The sequence below is a fragment of the Muntiacus reevesi genome, chromosome 13 (assembly GCF_963930625.1).
Source record: "Muntiacus reevesi chromosome 13, mMunRee1.1, whole genome shotgun sequence".
Lineage (NCBI taxonomy): Eukaryota > Metazoa > Chordata > Mammalia > Artiodactyla > Cervidae > Muntiacus > Muntiacus reevesi.
In genome coordinates, this window is record NC_089261.1 from 3695467 (window position 1) to 3711557 (window position 16091).

At 41.7% G+C, this 16091-nt stretch overlaps 1 protein-coding gene across 12 annotated transcripts in view; it reads right to left on the bottom strand.

Moving 5' to 3' along the window:
• The window catches only part of SFI1 (SFI1 centrin binding protein), an 81072-nt gene that overhangs the window by 39969 nt on the left and 25012 nt on the right, over positions 1–16091 (bottom strand). For all 12 annotated transcript variants that reach the window (XM_065904887.1, XM_065904895.1, XM_065904892.1 and 9 more), the window contains 4 exons: positions 13260–13370; positions 7953–8047; positions 4956–5073; positions 2993–3095 (listed from right to left, as the gene is read on the bottom strand). In XM_065904887.1, the coding sequence (XP_065760959.1) occupies positions 2993–3095; positions 4956–5073; positions 7953–8047; positions 13260–13370 (427 nt within the window). The remainder of the gene's footprint in view (positions 1–2992; positions 3096–4955; positions 5074–7952; positions 8048–13259; positions 13371–16091) is intronic.

Consider the following 16091-nt stretch of genomic DNA (forward strand, 5'->3'; position numbering starts at 1 on the left):
AACCATGAGACTGCCAGGGAAGACTCCTGTTAATATTTTTAACAAGTGTTTTATATGTCATGTTTTTATGCTTAAACTTCATTTTTTATAATTTCACATATCTCATGATGTCTGTCCTGCCTAGTTCAGAGATGTGAGGATTGAGAGGAATGACTTAAGGTTCCTGGTAAATCATACGGTACTTACCAGACACAAGGATTTTATTTACAATCTGCAACATAAAATTTGTCTTAAGAGTCTCACAAAGCTTTTGGTCCATATCAGTGTTTTCTTATTGCTCATGTTTTTCACTGGATTTGATTCTGGATGACTTTTGGTTGTCTTATAAGTTAAATCCAACCTCAAATCATGAAAACCTATCACTGAAGACACTCATTCAAAGCCACTGTTGCAAGCTCCAAGGGCAAAAGTCAAAAAGGAATTCTAAATGTGCGCTGAGCAATGGTGACACCAGCAGAACGAGTTTACAGGCTCTCAAAGTGACTGGCTGAGAGGGACGAGCACTGAGACAGCCCGAGTCCCTCAGTGACGGAAAACCAGCTTCATTCCGTTCCGGTGCTTCAGCTTTTTCACCTAGTTCCCTCTCCCTCCTGAGAGCACTAGTCTACAAGGACAAGGCAGCATGATGGTCAAGGAACGACTCTGCACTTTTCAGGCTGCTTGGGTTCAAACACTGCCCCTGACCTTGGCCAGGTGCACGACAAAGGTCAGGGCCAGCTATCTGAGTTATTTAACCTATAATAATCAGTTCAGATCAGTCGCTCAGTCGTGTCCCACTCTTTGCAACCCCATGGACTGCAGCCCGCCAGGCCTCCCTGTCCATCAACAACTCCTGGAGCTTGCTCAAACTGATGTCCATTGAGTCGGTGATGCCATCCAACCATCTCATCCTCTGTCGTCCCCTTCTCCTCCTGCCTTCAATCTTCCCCAGCATCAAGGTCTTTTCAAAGGAGTCAGTTCATCACATCAGGTGGCAAAGTATTGGAGCTTCAGCATCAGTTCTTCCGATGAATATTTAGGACTGATTTCCTTTAGGACTGGTTGGATCTCCTTGCAGTCCAAGGGACTCTCAAGAGTCTTCTACAACACCACAGTTCAAAAGCATCAGTTCTTTGGCACTCAGCTTTCTTATAGTCCAATTCTCACATGCATACATGACTACTGTAAAAACCATAGCTTTGACTAGATGGACCTTTGTTGGCAAAGTAATAATAATATGGGCTTTTAAAAATAATTTTGAAAATTGTGATAACACATGTAAGGGCCTTAGTCCAGCATCTAGGACGGTAAGACCACAAAAACACCATTACTGCTCCTACTGTTCTTGTTACCACATTATCACTGGCAACAACTAAGTCTACTTCCTTCCTATTGCTTCAGAAGACCTTGTGAATTCACAGGTCAACAAATTTTTTTCTTAAACGGTGAGATAATAACTGTTTTAGGCTTTGCAGACCATGTGGTCTCTGTTGAAACTACTCAATTCTGCCGTTGCAGCCTGACAGCAGCTTAGACAATACATAAATGAACAGGTGTAACTGCATCCCAGTAAAATTTTATAACAGGCAGCTGGCCACACCTGACTTGTGGCCAAGTGTGCTGACCCCTGATTGTGTTTGCACACAATCTCCATATATTGCATATACTTGCAAAGATGATGCAAAATGTTGTCTAATAAAAAGTTACTGGGGCGGGGCATGCTTCCCTGGTGGTCCAGTGGTAAATGCCGGGGACACAGGCTTGATCTGTGGTCCGGGAAGATTCCACATGCCTCGGGGAAACTAAGGCTGTGCACCACAAACACTGAAGCCCACACACTCCAGAGCCGTATCCACAGCAAGAGAAGCCACCAAGCTACGGGAGGGCCCCCACTCGCCGCAACTCAAGCCCACATGCAGCAACGAAGACCCAGCGCAGCCAAAAATAAAAAATAATTTTAAAAAAAGTTACTGGGGATTTCCCTGGTGGTTCAGCAGCCAAGACTCCACGCTTCCCAATACAGGGGGCCTGGGTTTGATCCCTGGTCAGGGAAGTAGATCCCACATGCCACAACTAAAGACTCGGCACAAATAAGTAAAATATATATTTTTAAGTTATTACTCCTACATATAGCAATGGGCACTTCTTTTTCTCTTCCTCCCTGTTCTCTGTAACTGACTGGCAGCCCTATAAGTACCCAAGAGACACTAAAAAGTGACAGAAATTCAGAAAGTCTATCAAAGACCATACATTTGGTATAGATGTTAGTCCTTTGCAACTGACCAAAAGTCAGTGGTGTTCCCAAAAAAGAACTCAAAGAAATAAGCGAGATTATATGAAAAAGGCCAGGCTTTCTTTTCGGTCTTAGTTTGTTTTTGCTCTTGCTGTTTTCTAATTTGCTATGGGAAGAGAGTCATGAGGAAATAAAGAATACACTGCTGTTTCTTTAAGTATATTTATAATTAAATTCATAAATCCCATTCCAGCTTCACGATTAGCAAGAGCTCTCTAAAAACCACTGGCAATCACATCGAGCAGAACATCCCTGGTGGTCCAGTGGTTAAGAATCTGCCTGCCAATGCAGGGTTCAGTCCCTGGTCCGGGAAGTCCCCACATGCTGTGGGGCAACCAAGCCCGTGCATGCCAACTACTGAAGCCCGCACACTCTAGAGCTGTGCTCTGCAACAACAGAAGCTGCCGCACAGAAACTAGGGAGATGCCCTCGCTCACCACAAGGAGAGCGAGCCTGCACAAAGCGAGGAAGACCCAGGGCAGCCAAAAACAAAGTAACAACAAAAAAAACACATCTAGTGCATTCCTTCCGGCAGCCTCTGAGCTGAGGAGTCCAGCCTTCCACCCTTCCACACTGCTTGTGCCTCCCCCTCACTCCCGACCCTGGAGCTACAGGAAGGGCCAGCAGAGGCAGCAGCAGGAAGCTCAGACGGGGGTGCCCTCCGTGGTGGGGGCCTGACACATGCACAGAGGACCCCGCAGCCTGAGTCTGCGGACTCACCTGCAGCTGGAGGCTCCGGGCCCGCTGCTTCACAGCTGTGGCCTGGAGGGCCCGGCCTAGGTGGACCTGGTCCAGTTGCCGTCTCCACGCACTCCAGCACACCCTGCCGGAGAGCAAATCAAAGACAAGACCAGTCAGACCACGGTCAGCCGGAAGAGCAGGGCAGTGAGGGCTGGGCCTCAGACCCCCGGCTCAGGTCCCTCTCCCTAGGTCTGACACCATTAGATCTGCTGCCAGAAACAATCAAGGAACGGTTCTAGAGCTGCCAGCTAAGGGTTGGGAACTGATGGTCCCTAAGGTCAGACCCCCTGGGGGAAGGCACGGCAACCACTCCAGTATTCTTGCCTGGAGAATCCCAAGGACAGAGAAGCCCGGTGGGCTACAGTCCGTGGGGTCACACAGAGTCAGACACAACCAAGGTGACTTAGCACACAAGGTCAGACCCAGCCTTAGACAATTTAGATATGCTCTGTTTGGCCAATGTGGGTTAAAAAAAAAAAATCACTGCCAAATACTTCAGGAGATTCCACAGAATAAACTGCAAAACTACTAGTATTTATTTATAGCCACTCCACACAGCATGTGGGATCCTGGTTCCCTGACCAGGGACTGAACCCATGCCCCTAAGTGGTGGAAGAGCAGAGTTTTAACAACTGGACCCCCAGGGAAGTCACCCAATAATGGCTTTTAGATTTCCAGTCTTGATGGATCCCTTCCCTTCCTCCTGTCCTTGCCAGGTTTCATTCTAGCTTTGGGTTCCTTCCTACTTATTTTCTGATTTGCTGCAGAAAAGCAGTAATGTGGGAATGAGCGTTTGTGACTTCTGTTTTACACCCTGCTACTGTGGCCACTCTAACTCACCAATATCTCCCTCCTCCTAACTTAAGCCATGCTTAGCTGTATCTCTTCAAAATCTCAACCTATCTGGCATTATTACTTATCTTTGTAAGCACTTAGAGAATTATAAGTTCCCTGAATGTAACCTCAGGACTCAAGCTAGAACCAGAAACATTTTAAGCCCTTAACAGACATTGAATAAATAAAATTACGTAGAAAAATCCATCATAGACTCTAGTGAAACTACATACTTACTAAGCATTTACAAATATCTGCTGAATAAATTTTAAATAACATTTTAAATAACTTCTTTATGTCCACTGATGGTCTGGACACTAGGCTAAATACTTCACAAGTATTACCTTATGTATTTCCCATGACCACCTGAAAAAGACACCTCACAGTGTGAGGAAAGTGAGGCCTGGAGAAGTGAAATGACGCAGTACTTGTGAGAACAGGGGTTTGAACCCAAGTCAGTCTAGTGCAAGGCTTCTGCTCTCACCCACACCACACAGGGCCCTGCTCTCCTGGCCAGGAACTGCGCCTTCAGCGCGCTGCTGTTCCGGACACCAGAGAAGCGCTGGGCCAGTGCAGAGGCAGCGGTGCCATCACAAAGCAGCTCCCTGCCACACACTTCCGGCCTCAAAGGGGACTGACTCAGGCGGTCTCTCCAGTGGAGGAGGCGCTGAGACGCAGTGCAGGGCGGCAGGGGAAAGTGTGAGCTGTGCCATCAGAAAGATGGGGGGCGCGCCCCAGTTTTGCTAATTACGACTCACACACAGTAGAAAGGTTGGGTAACTTGTTTGAGCTCACGTATCTTAATCTGTGGAATAACAGCATTGATCTTACAGTTTATAGTAAGGAGTAAATGGGGCACTTTACAGTAAAAAATTAACATACACAGAAACTTAACACAAGGCTTAACAGTAAATACTCAATTAGTGTTACCTATGATTTTGTGAAAACTTGATCTTAATGTTGAACAAGGTACCAATAGATATTTATTATGTACCAATTATACTCAAAATGTTTTAAGGTGGGTTTTTATGCTGGCTTTCCAGCAGTATAAAGCAAGGATGAGGTAAAAACGAACGCTGCTGACCTGTAGGCCATGCAGCACACTCACCACAGAATACTCTGCCGCCTGAACTCCAGGGCAGTGGTCTGCATCTCAAGTTTGGTCCTACGGAAAACCACGTAGATCAACCAGGACTTCCAGGCCTGTCGCATCTTTTGCTTTGCATCTAGAGGCACCAAAAAGATTTCCAAGAAGGGGTTAAGAGAGATGGATTACTCTGGATTAAGACAAAAAAGCTCAGAGGCTCTCAGAGGGTCCCTCCTCTGAGTATCTAAATTACTGCAGTCTTCCAGTGCCCCCTGCTGGAAAAGCTGTGAAGCTCTACAAAGTTAATAAAGATGCAAGACGCAAAGAACAGTTATGTAAGTGATGACATTTACAGAACATTTAAAGGAAAACCAATGCACTGCACCTGTTCAGATATCTCTAAAAGTCCTTATTTTTTGTAGAGTTCTATACTCTGCAATATCTACATGTGAAATAACAAAGGAAGCAGGGAAGTGAATGGGGATATGGATGTAACAAGACTAGTGAGTTGATAATAATTGGAAGCTGGGTGATGGGTACACAGAAGTTAATTATTCTATCTTTCCACTTTGGAGAGTTTTTAAATTTCCATTTTAATATAAGGTTAATGGAGTGTAGGAAATGGCACCCCACTCCAGTATTCTTGCCTAGAGTATCCCCATGGATAGAGGAGCCTGGTGGGCTACAGTCTATGGGGTCGCAGAGTCGGACACAACTGAAGCGACTTAGCAATACAAGGTTAAAAAAGAAGTCATGTTATAAAATTTGCTGTTTGAACAATATTTGTAAAGTAGAATAAGCAAGATAAAAAGGAAAGGATACTATCTGTATTTATTTGTGAGACAAAATAAAAAGGGTCAGTAATGATCCCAGAGGAAAGAGAATTTACTACATACAGGGGGTGCAAAGGTCCACAGGCCTCCCTTTATAGTAAATTCCATTTTCACTGGTAGAGTCATTACTGGTGAAGTTTTTTGTTTTTTTAGAACACAAAGGAGAAAATAAAAATATGTAAAACATTTCCAGGACATTCTCTAAAATGTGGACAGGAGGACTATAGCTTTACTTTGTATTTCACAGTTGTTGACAAATCACATCAGAAGATTAAAAAGAATTTAATATGTAGCTTCCTTGGGCTTCCCTGGTGGCTCAGAAGATAAAGAATCTGCCTGCAAAGCAGAGGACCCAGGTTTGATCCCTGAGTCGGGAAGATCCTCTGGAGACGGGAATAGCAAACCACTCCAGTATTCCTGCCTGGAGAATTCCATGGATGGGGAGCCTGGTGGACTACAGTCCATGGTGTCGCAAAAAGGCGGACACAACTGAGCGACTTTCACTTCCCAGTTTTCCGTGGGCCCACCCCAGACCTCCAGAATCAGGATATCTCAAGCAAGGACTAGCATGGCGCTGTGGTTTTAGAGTGTAGGCTGCTGAGTAAGACAAGCTGGGCCTGAGTACTGTCCTTGTCACTTAGATAAGTAACCCCACACAAGTTTCTCACCTGCAAAATGGTGCCTCCTTAAAGGTACATTTGCAAAGAGTAAATGAGATTATCTATGAAAAGAAGAAAATAAATGAAAAGAGATGAAAGAAGAGGGCCTTATAACATTTACTGTCAGGCAGTTGTGCCCAGATATTGAAAGTGAATGCTTTTTTTTTTTTAGTGATGCTGTTTCAAAAAGACTAGGCGAAATTTAAACTGATCTTAATATGAACCATGAATTCTGAGACTGCCCCCTTCCAGCCTTATGTGGAACTGCCTTTTAAGTTGCTAAGTTTTTGGCTCCAAATTTAATATGCATTTATAGAATCTTAGAAAGAGTCAGACACAACTGAGAGACTTCACTTGCACTTTTCACTTTCATGTGCTGGAGAAAGAAATGGCAACCCACTTCAGTGTTCTTGCCTGGAGAATCCCAGGGACGGCGGAGCCTGGTGGGCTGCCGTATATGGAGTCGCAGAGAGTCAGACACGACTGAAGCGACTTAGCAGCAGCAGCAGTGACAAAGAAGAATGCAAGTGACAGCTGAGGGAGCTGTGCTATAAGACAAGATAGCTGAATGCTGTAGGCATGGGGAAGCCATTCCTAAGTGAATGGCTTGCCATTCTCTCTTACCATTCTCTCTTAGCTATGGTAAGAACAGGTCTATACAGGGTGCAGTGGACAAGGTGTCCAAGGGAACCTGCTGAGTTTGAGGGGCCTACAGGGCCTTCAAGTCTATGAGAAATAGCAGGAGGTTACATTATCATTCAATATGCCTTTTTCCCTTAGACTCACCCATACGGGTTTCTGAGTTCAACTCACAGAGGAACCAGATACCAACCAGAGTTGGACTGTTACAAGGTCACTAGGGGCAACCTGGACCAAGAAGATCAGAAGCAAGTGGTGTAATGTGACAAACGGTGGCAAGACAGACAAGAGCCCCAAGTGCCGTAGGAGAAACGCAGCCAGCACGCCGCACCCAGGGCACGAGCAGCCAGTTCACGCAAATCATGCTGACGTGCGTGGCAGGTGCCCAAACCATGCCTCATGGAGAAAAACCATGGGGGTATGGTCACAGGAGCTCCTGCTGAGAAATCACACATCCTGGAAAATAAGAGGGGGAGTCAAACAACTCTCCCCTTTGACTCAGAGTTATTCTCTCTCAAAGACAATGTACTTGACCTTCACAGAAGCTTCTCTAAAAGTAAAACTGGGCTCTCAGTAAACTAAGAAAAGGGAGGGATCTTACTCAACTTGATAATGAATATCTACAAGAAGCCTATACCATGCTTAATGGGGAGGAACTCGAAAGCTTTTCCACTAACCAAGTCTACAGCAAGGATGACTCCCCTCACCACTTCTATTCAGCATCTCATTTCCCGACCAAGGGACTGAACCCAGACCATGGCAGTGAAAATGTCAAATCCTAACCACGAGACCACCAGGAACTCCCAATAAAGTCTTAATAAAGGGGGAAAAAAAGCAAAAACAAGAAAATGGAGGCATTTTCTTTAGCATGTACTTCCTCTTCTCACCATGATTCTCAGCTCTCAGGTACTTGCTCCTCATCTCCCGTTGCTGGTACACGTAGGTCTTCCAGGTCTGGAACATCAGGCTGTACAAGTAATATCTGCGGAGACACAAAAGCAAGCAGTGTTTCTTTAAAACAAAACAACTCTTAATCTGACACGCCCAGTCCGTTCTGCACACAGGAAAAATGAACAGAACACGTCTGACACAGAAAAGCCAATCCATATCCTAAGCTAGGCCCCCCTGGTGGCTCAGCGGTCAAGAACCTGCCTGCCAAGCAGGAGACGTGGGTTTGATCCCTGGGTCGGGACAATCCCCCAGAGAAGGAAATGTCAACCCATTCCAGCATTCTTGCCTGTAAAACGCCTTGGACACAGGAGCCTGGAGGGCTACAGTCCATGGAGTCGTAAAGAATGACTAAACCACAACATACCCTAAGCTAAAGTTCCATTTCCTACAATCATGGTGAAGTTTGTCCTTCTTGATGGAAGAGTTGTTCTCCACAACTTATGTTATCACTAAGGGAAAAAAGGCATGAATTACCTGAAAGTGACTTCATCTTCAACACCCAGAGAGCTGCAGCATTTGGAATGACAGTCATTTCTTAATCACCCACGCCATGGAAAACACCACCTCTCCTCTGCACTAAAACATGGTCAGTGTCCTCCTTTGTCTTTTCCTTCTCAATACATACATTATCCACAAGACAGTCAGTCCCTCCATCTCTTCACTATCCCATTTCCTAAGACCTGATTTCATACTCTGCCAGCTTATTAGAACGAGTCAACATTATCTATGTGAAAGTGAAAATCACTCAGTCGTGTCTGACTCTTTGCAACCCCATGGACTATATAAATCATGGAATTCTCCAGGCCAGAATACTGGAGTGGGTAGCCTTTCCGTTCTCCAGGGGATCTGCCCCACCCAGGGATCAAACCCGCTCTTCCACATTGCAGGCAGATTCTTTAGCAGGTGAGCCACAAGGGAAGCCCAAGAATACTAGAGTGGGTAGCCTCTCCCTTCTCCAGAGGATCCTCCTGACCCTGAAATTGAACCAGGGTCTCCTACAATGCAGACAGATTCTTCATCAACTGAGCCATCAGTGAAGCCCCTAACAAAAACATTGTCTATACTTTACCTGAAATATCCATAAATCAGAAACCCTACCCCAAAGAGCCTAAAGACGTGATTACGAGTGTATAACATTTGGAAAAGATACAATGTGTGAGACATATTAAGTTTTTACTTTTAAAAAAGGTATAGAAAATATGTATGTGATAGAATTCCCAATATGTATGTGATAGAATTTTTTACTTTTTTCACTTATCCCTGGGAATACGAATGTCATGGATTAAGAGTTTCTTCTATCACTAAAAAATAAATAATTTTTTAAAGTTTTTTTTCTTTCTTTTCCATTTTCTTTTTTAATTTAAACTTTATTTTATTTGGCTGTGTTGTGCAGCATGCAGGATCTTAGTTCCCTGACCAGGGACCAAATTCATGACCCCTGCAATTGGGAATGTGGAGTCTTAACCACTGGACTGCCAGGGAAGGCCCTCTTTTCTGTTTTCTTAAGGTCCTATATTGGGTATATATTTCCTCCCAAGCAATATAAATTAAAGCAACTCTACTGGTTTAGAAAACAGAATTAGAATTATACAGCAGTGGGAATCGGTGAGGAAAAATCTATTCTAATTATTAGCATGATCAGTACATAATGGTTACCTGAATTAGAGGGTTATCTCTGTGTATATAAGTTCACATGCATACAGTATTGTGTGCTTGGGTTTAATTTAGGACTCTGATCTTGCTTACTCTAAAAAGAATTTGAAGAAAAACAGAAAATAATATAAAACTCTTCTCCTTACAAGGATGGTCCAACAACCACAAACTCAATCGATATGACACACCACATTAATAGAATGAAAAAAGAAAACCATAAGATCATCAATGTCTCAATATTATAAATGCCACATATCATGAGCCCACAGCTAGCACCATACTCAATGGAGAAAGGCTGAAAGCTTTTCCTCTGAGATCAGGATCAAGACAAGCGTGCCCACTCTCACCACTCCTACTCAACATAGTACTGGAAGTCCCAGCCAGAGCAACTGGGCAAGAAAAAGAAATAAAACACATCAGATTGGAAGGGAAGAAGTAAAACTGTCTCTCTCTGCAGATGCCATGATTTTATATATGGAAACTCCTAAAGACTCAACCAAGAAACTTTTAGATCTAATCAATGGACTCGGTAAAGTCGTAGGATATAAAATTAATGTAAAATATAAGTAGCATTTCTCTACAGTAACAACAAATTATCTGAAAAAGAAAGAAGTAAATCAATCCCATTTACAATAGCATCAAAAATAACAAAAGATTTAAGAATAAATTTAACCGAGGATGTGAAAGGTCTCTACTCTGAAGGCTACAAGACACTAATGAAAGAAATCAAAGAAGATACAGACAGACAGAAAGGTGGTCCATGTTCATGAACTGGGAAAATACTGTTAAAATGTCAATATTTACCAAAAGTCATCTGTAGATTCAATGCAACCCCGACCAAGATTCCAACCTCATTTTTACAGAAGTAGAAAAAACAACCCTAAAAGTTATGTGGAACTACAGAAGACCTCAAATAGTCAAAGCTATCCTCAGAAAGAACAAAGCAGGAGACACCACAATTCCTGTTTTCAAGCTATATATAAAGTGGTAGTATACAACCTCACAGGCTTCCCTGGTGGCTCAGACGGTAAGGAATCCACGTGCAATGCAGGGGATACGGGTTCGATCCCTGGGTTGGGAAGATCCCCTGGAGGAGGGCATGGCAACCCACTCCAGAATTCTTGCCTGGAGAATCCCCATGGACAGAGGACCCTGGCGGGGTACAGTCCATGAGGTTGTAGAGTCAGACACCACCGATCAACTAAGCACAGCGAATACAATGCCATGGCATAAAAACACAGAGACCAATGGAGCAGAATCCAGGGCCCCCAGATCAACCCAAATATATACAGTCAACTAATATTTGACAACAGAGCCAAGGATCAGTGGGGGAAAACAGTCTCTCCAATAAACGGTGCTGGTAAAAATCAGATATTCACATGTAAAAATGCAACTAGACCCCTATCTAACACCACTCACAAAAATTAAATAGAAATGGATTAAAGACTTAAATGCAAGACCATGGGATTCCCAGGAGAAAACATAACGTAAGGAAAAAGCTGCTTCACATAGGTCTTAGCAATAACTCTCTGGGTATGATACCTAAAGCACGAGCAACAACATAAAAACAAGCAAGTAGGACTACAGTAAGCCAAAGGCTTGTGCGCAGCGAGACACAGCCAGTGAGGCGAAGCAGCAACCCGCAAAACGTGAAAAGTGTTTGCAGCCCATGCATCTGGTAAGGGATTAATATCCAAATATATAAAGAGCTCACACAACTCAACAGCAAAAAATCAAATAATCCATTTCAAAAGTGGGCAAAGGTAAAGAAGACAAAAGACTGAAAAGTGAGGTTACTATTTTTATATAGATAATTAAGCCTTCGGGGTGCTCAAAAGTCCTATGATAGGAAAAATGAAAATATATATTAAGTGCAAGTAAATACTGTTCCAGAATACCTAATGTTTTCATCTTTATCCAATCTAAAAATTATACAACTTCCTTTAATCATTCTTTTTCTAAATGAGCATTAATGCACTGCATGTGTTTAATATACTTATTCTCAACAAAAATAAATAAAAGTGGGCAAATGACCTAAACAGACATTTTCCCAAAGTAGATACACAAACAACCAATAGGTACATGAAAACATACTTAAAGATAACTAGCCATCAGGAAAATACAAATCAAAATCACAATGAGATATCACCTCACACCTCGAGGCCATCACCAAAAGGACAAGATAGAATTATAATGTTGTGCATCTGAAACTGACATAATGCTATAAACCAATTTTACCTCAATTTAAAAAAAAGAAAAGTAGGAAATTAGGTCCCCCTAAAATAAGAGATTAAAAAAAAAAGATAAATGCTGATGAGGATATAGAAAAAAGGGAACCTTGTGGTTTGTTGGTACAACTTGTAAACTGGTAGTAGCCACTAAGGAAAACAGTATGCAGGATCTTCAAAACATCAAAAATAGAACTACCAGACAATCCAGCAATCCCACTCCTGGGAATATAGCCAAAGGAAACAAAAACACTAACTTGAAAATATATCTGCACCACCATGTTCATAGCAGCATTAATTACAAAAGCCAAGACAGGGCAACAAACTAAGAGTCCACTGATGGAAGAATGAATAAAGCTCTATCTATTAGGTTGGTCAAAAAGCTCATCAAGGAAAAAACAGAACGAACTTTTTGGCTAACCCAAATACATAAAGTAGAATATATTCAGCCATTTAAAAATGAGGAAATTCCACAAAAACTATATATAAACTTATATATATATACTATATATACATACTATATATATAAACTATATATATGTATAAAAGAGGAAATCCTATCATTTTTGACAACATGGATAGAATTTGAAGGCATTAAGCTAAGAGAAATATGTCACAGAAAGATAAACATTGGATGATCTCACATGTGCATTCTTTAAAAAAAAAAAAAAAACTGAGAAAAAGATCAGATTTGTGGTTTACCAGAGACATGGGGGTTAGGGGAGTGGTCAAAAGGTACAAACTTCCAGTTATAACACAAATAAGTTCTGGGGATACCAGGTACAATATGATGACTACAGTTACCACTGCTGTATGATATATATGACAGTTGTTAAGAGAATATGTAATTGTTAAGAGAATAAATCCTGAAAGTTCTCATCACAAGGAGAAAATTATTTTCCCCATTTTTTTTATTGCAGTTATATGAGATGATGAATGTTAACTAAATTTTTTGTGGTAATCATTTCACAATGTGTAAGTCAAATCTCTATTCTGTATACCTAAAACTCATACAGTAATTAATGTACGTCAATTATATCTCAATAAAACTAGAAAAAAAAAAGACTTATCTTCCTTTGATCTAGGATCATGCCGACAAGTAATTATTTGATAATGTGTACCAGCAAAATTCCCCGGTGGCTCAGCTGGTAAAGAATCCCGCCTGCAATGCGGGAGACCTGGGTTCGATCCCTGGGTTGGGAAGATCCCCTGGAGAAGGGAAAGGCAAACCCACTCCAGTACTCTGGCCTGGAGAATTCCATGGACTGTATAGTCCATGGGGTCGCAAAGAGCTGGACACGACTGAGCGACTTTCACTTCACTTCACCAGTAAAATTCAAGTAATATAACATGAAATCTGACCTGTAGTGACAGTCAGCTCGAACACGGAGTTTCCACTCTCGATGGGAAACCCACCATTCTTCTTTCCATTCTTCAAAGACCTTTCGCAGAATTCTTTGTTCATAGTAAAGCCTACCGCAGGAAAAATAAAAAATCAGAGAGACACACGATGATGCTGGAGATGGTATCTATCCCCAAATTACCGTTTCTTATGGTCATTGTTTTCTCATAGAAAACTATGGCTCATTATTTGATAACATCAAAATATAGATTAAAAATATACATATTTAACTTTTTCAGGTCAAAATCTTAGATCTACTTAAACTAGAAATAAGGCTAAAAAATTTTATACTCTAGATCTTATCAATTAAAGATGTGAAAGCAAAAAATCTGACTTTTCAAACACTGTGAGTTGAGAATTAACATTCTCAATTTTTCATTCACAGGACTGAAAAATATTTGATTAGTAAAAGATAGCAAGTCCACTTCTCATTTACACACCCAGGAGATTAAAAGTTATAAAATAAGCAAATACCTAATGGCATTCCTAGGACTTAAGAGAACAGAGTGCATTAGTTTAACTGAAATCTCGCCAGGGGATTTATAACAAGAGCAAAACAGAAGCTATAAATAAGAAGGGAAAAACCTACTAAGAAAGAAAACAGCAGGGCAGTGAGAGTATACTGATGTTAACAAGCATGGTCAAGAAGACTGATTGCTCGGGAACTCTGACCTGTCAGTCACTCCACATTTTTCCTGGTTCTGCAGGTTACCTCACTCAGTTACAGGTTTTTAAAAACTGGCTGAGAAAAATATACAAACAGAAATTAAACTTCCAAAGTTCGCTGCAGCACTATTAACAATAGTCAGAACATGGAAGCAACCTAAATGTCCATCAACAGATAAACTGATAAAGAAGATGTGGTACATACATACAATGGAATACTATTTGCCCATAAAAAATGATACAATGCCATTTGCAGCAACATGGATGGACCTGGAGATTATCATACTAAGCAAACAGACAGAGAAAGACAAATATCCTATGGTATCACTTATATGCAAAATCTTTTGAAAAATGATACAAATGAATTTCTCTACAAAACAGAAATAAGACTCACAAACTTAGAGAATGAACTTTGGGTCACCAGGTGGGAGGGAGTGGGTGGAGGGATAGACTGGGAGTTTGGGGTGGACATGTACACACTGCTATGTTTAAAACAGATAATCAGCAATGACCTACTATACAGCACAGGGAACTCTGCTCAATATTCTGCAATAACGTAAATGGGAAAAGAATTTGAAAAAGAATGTAAAAAAATGAAAATAAAGAAATTCACCTATTTTCATAATAAAAAATAAGAGAAAATCACCACAAATACCCATCAAAAGAGAACAGCTTAAATTCTAATCAATGTCAAATTCAATCAACGATGCTTAGTCATTTTTTTATGAATAGAACTAAAGATACTGAAATGGAAGTTACTCCAGAAAACCTGCTGGATGAAAAATCAAAGTATCAGGCTAGGAGGAAAAGGGGGCAACAAAGGATGAGATGGTTGGATGGCAACAGCAACTCAACAGACAAGAGTTTGAGCAAACTTGGGAGATGCTGAAGGACAGGGAAGCCTGGCCTGGCATGCTGCAGTCCATGGGGTCTCAAAGAGTTGGACACGACTCAGCAACTGAACAAACACCACCACCACCTCATGGCAGGTAAAATATGACATGCGTAACTTTTTTTTAAAAAGTTATTAGTCATTTTTGTATTTCCAATACCCATGTTAGAATATAATACATACCAAATAAATATGTATAAAATGTATGTATACATAAAAACACGTCCGTATGCATGTATGTATGTGTACATACAGAAACTATTATACTATACATATTAAAATCCTGAAAAGACCTCCAGAATACCAAACTGTTACTAGCGGTTCTCTCTCAGGGAGGCATTACAGGAGATTGGTGTTTCCTGTATTACAGATTTCTTTTGTTTGAAAAAATTTTGAACAGCTTTGTCCATAATTTTTAATGGAAAAGAACCACACCCCTTTGCACAAGTACTTCCTTCTACTATCGACTCTATCCATCTATTTCCTTTCTTTCCCAAAACCTCACTAAAATAACAGCAAATACTTTAAAAAGGTGTAAGCCCACAAAGAAAGAGAATGGAAACAACAATGCTAAACAAGAGACGCCAACAAATTTTAGACAAGAGAAAGCAGGCAGGAGGGTGGCAACTGAATCAACAGGTGAGAGAAAGAGAGAACTGAGTGTCTGGGGGCAAGAGGCAAGTGGATGGTGGCACAGACCCAAGAAAGGTGTGGGCATGAGCGGCATCAGGAAGTGCGGAGGCCTGGGTTGGGATGAAAACACAGGATTGTTCTGCAAGCCTGTAAGAAGAGGTTAGGCTCCTGCATCCTATTATTCAGTAGGGCAGAGACTTGGGCTTATCTCTGGAGAGAATAAACCTGAGCGGCGCTGGACTCTCCCAACATCAGGCAGAGCTCAAGAGATGTTCCTAAACTGAGAGTCTACATACCGAACAATGAGACCCACATTCCCTCTCCTCTGCCTGCCACCAAGTCTGTAACCACTGCCTCCGCTCCACTCCACCTCAACCCAGAAGGAGTTTGGAAGATTCTCTCCTCTGGGGAAAGCTGAACAGCCTAAGGGAAAAAAAGACTTCAGATACTGCAAGATGGAAGTCTCCCAGTGAAACTGTCAAAAGCCTAAAGGGAAACCCTCAATTTAGAAGTCCCTATGCATACAGATATAATAGATGTATCTATCTTCTAAATTTGAGTTTTAGTGCCTAACTCTTAAACATGGGCTGACAATAAAAGG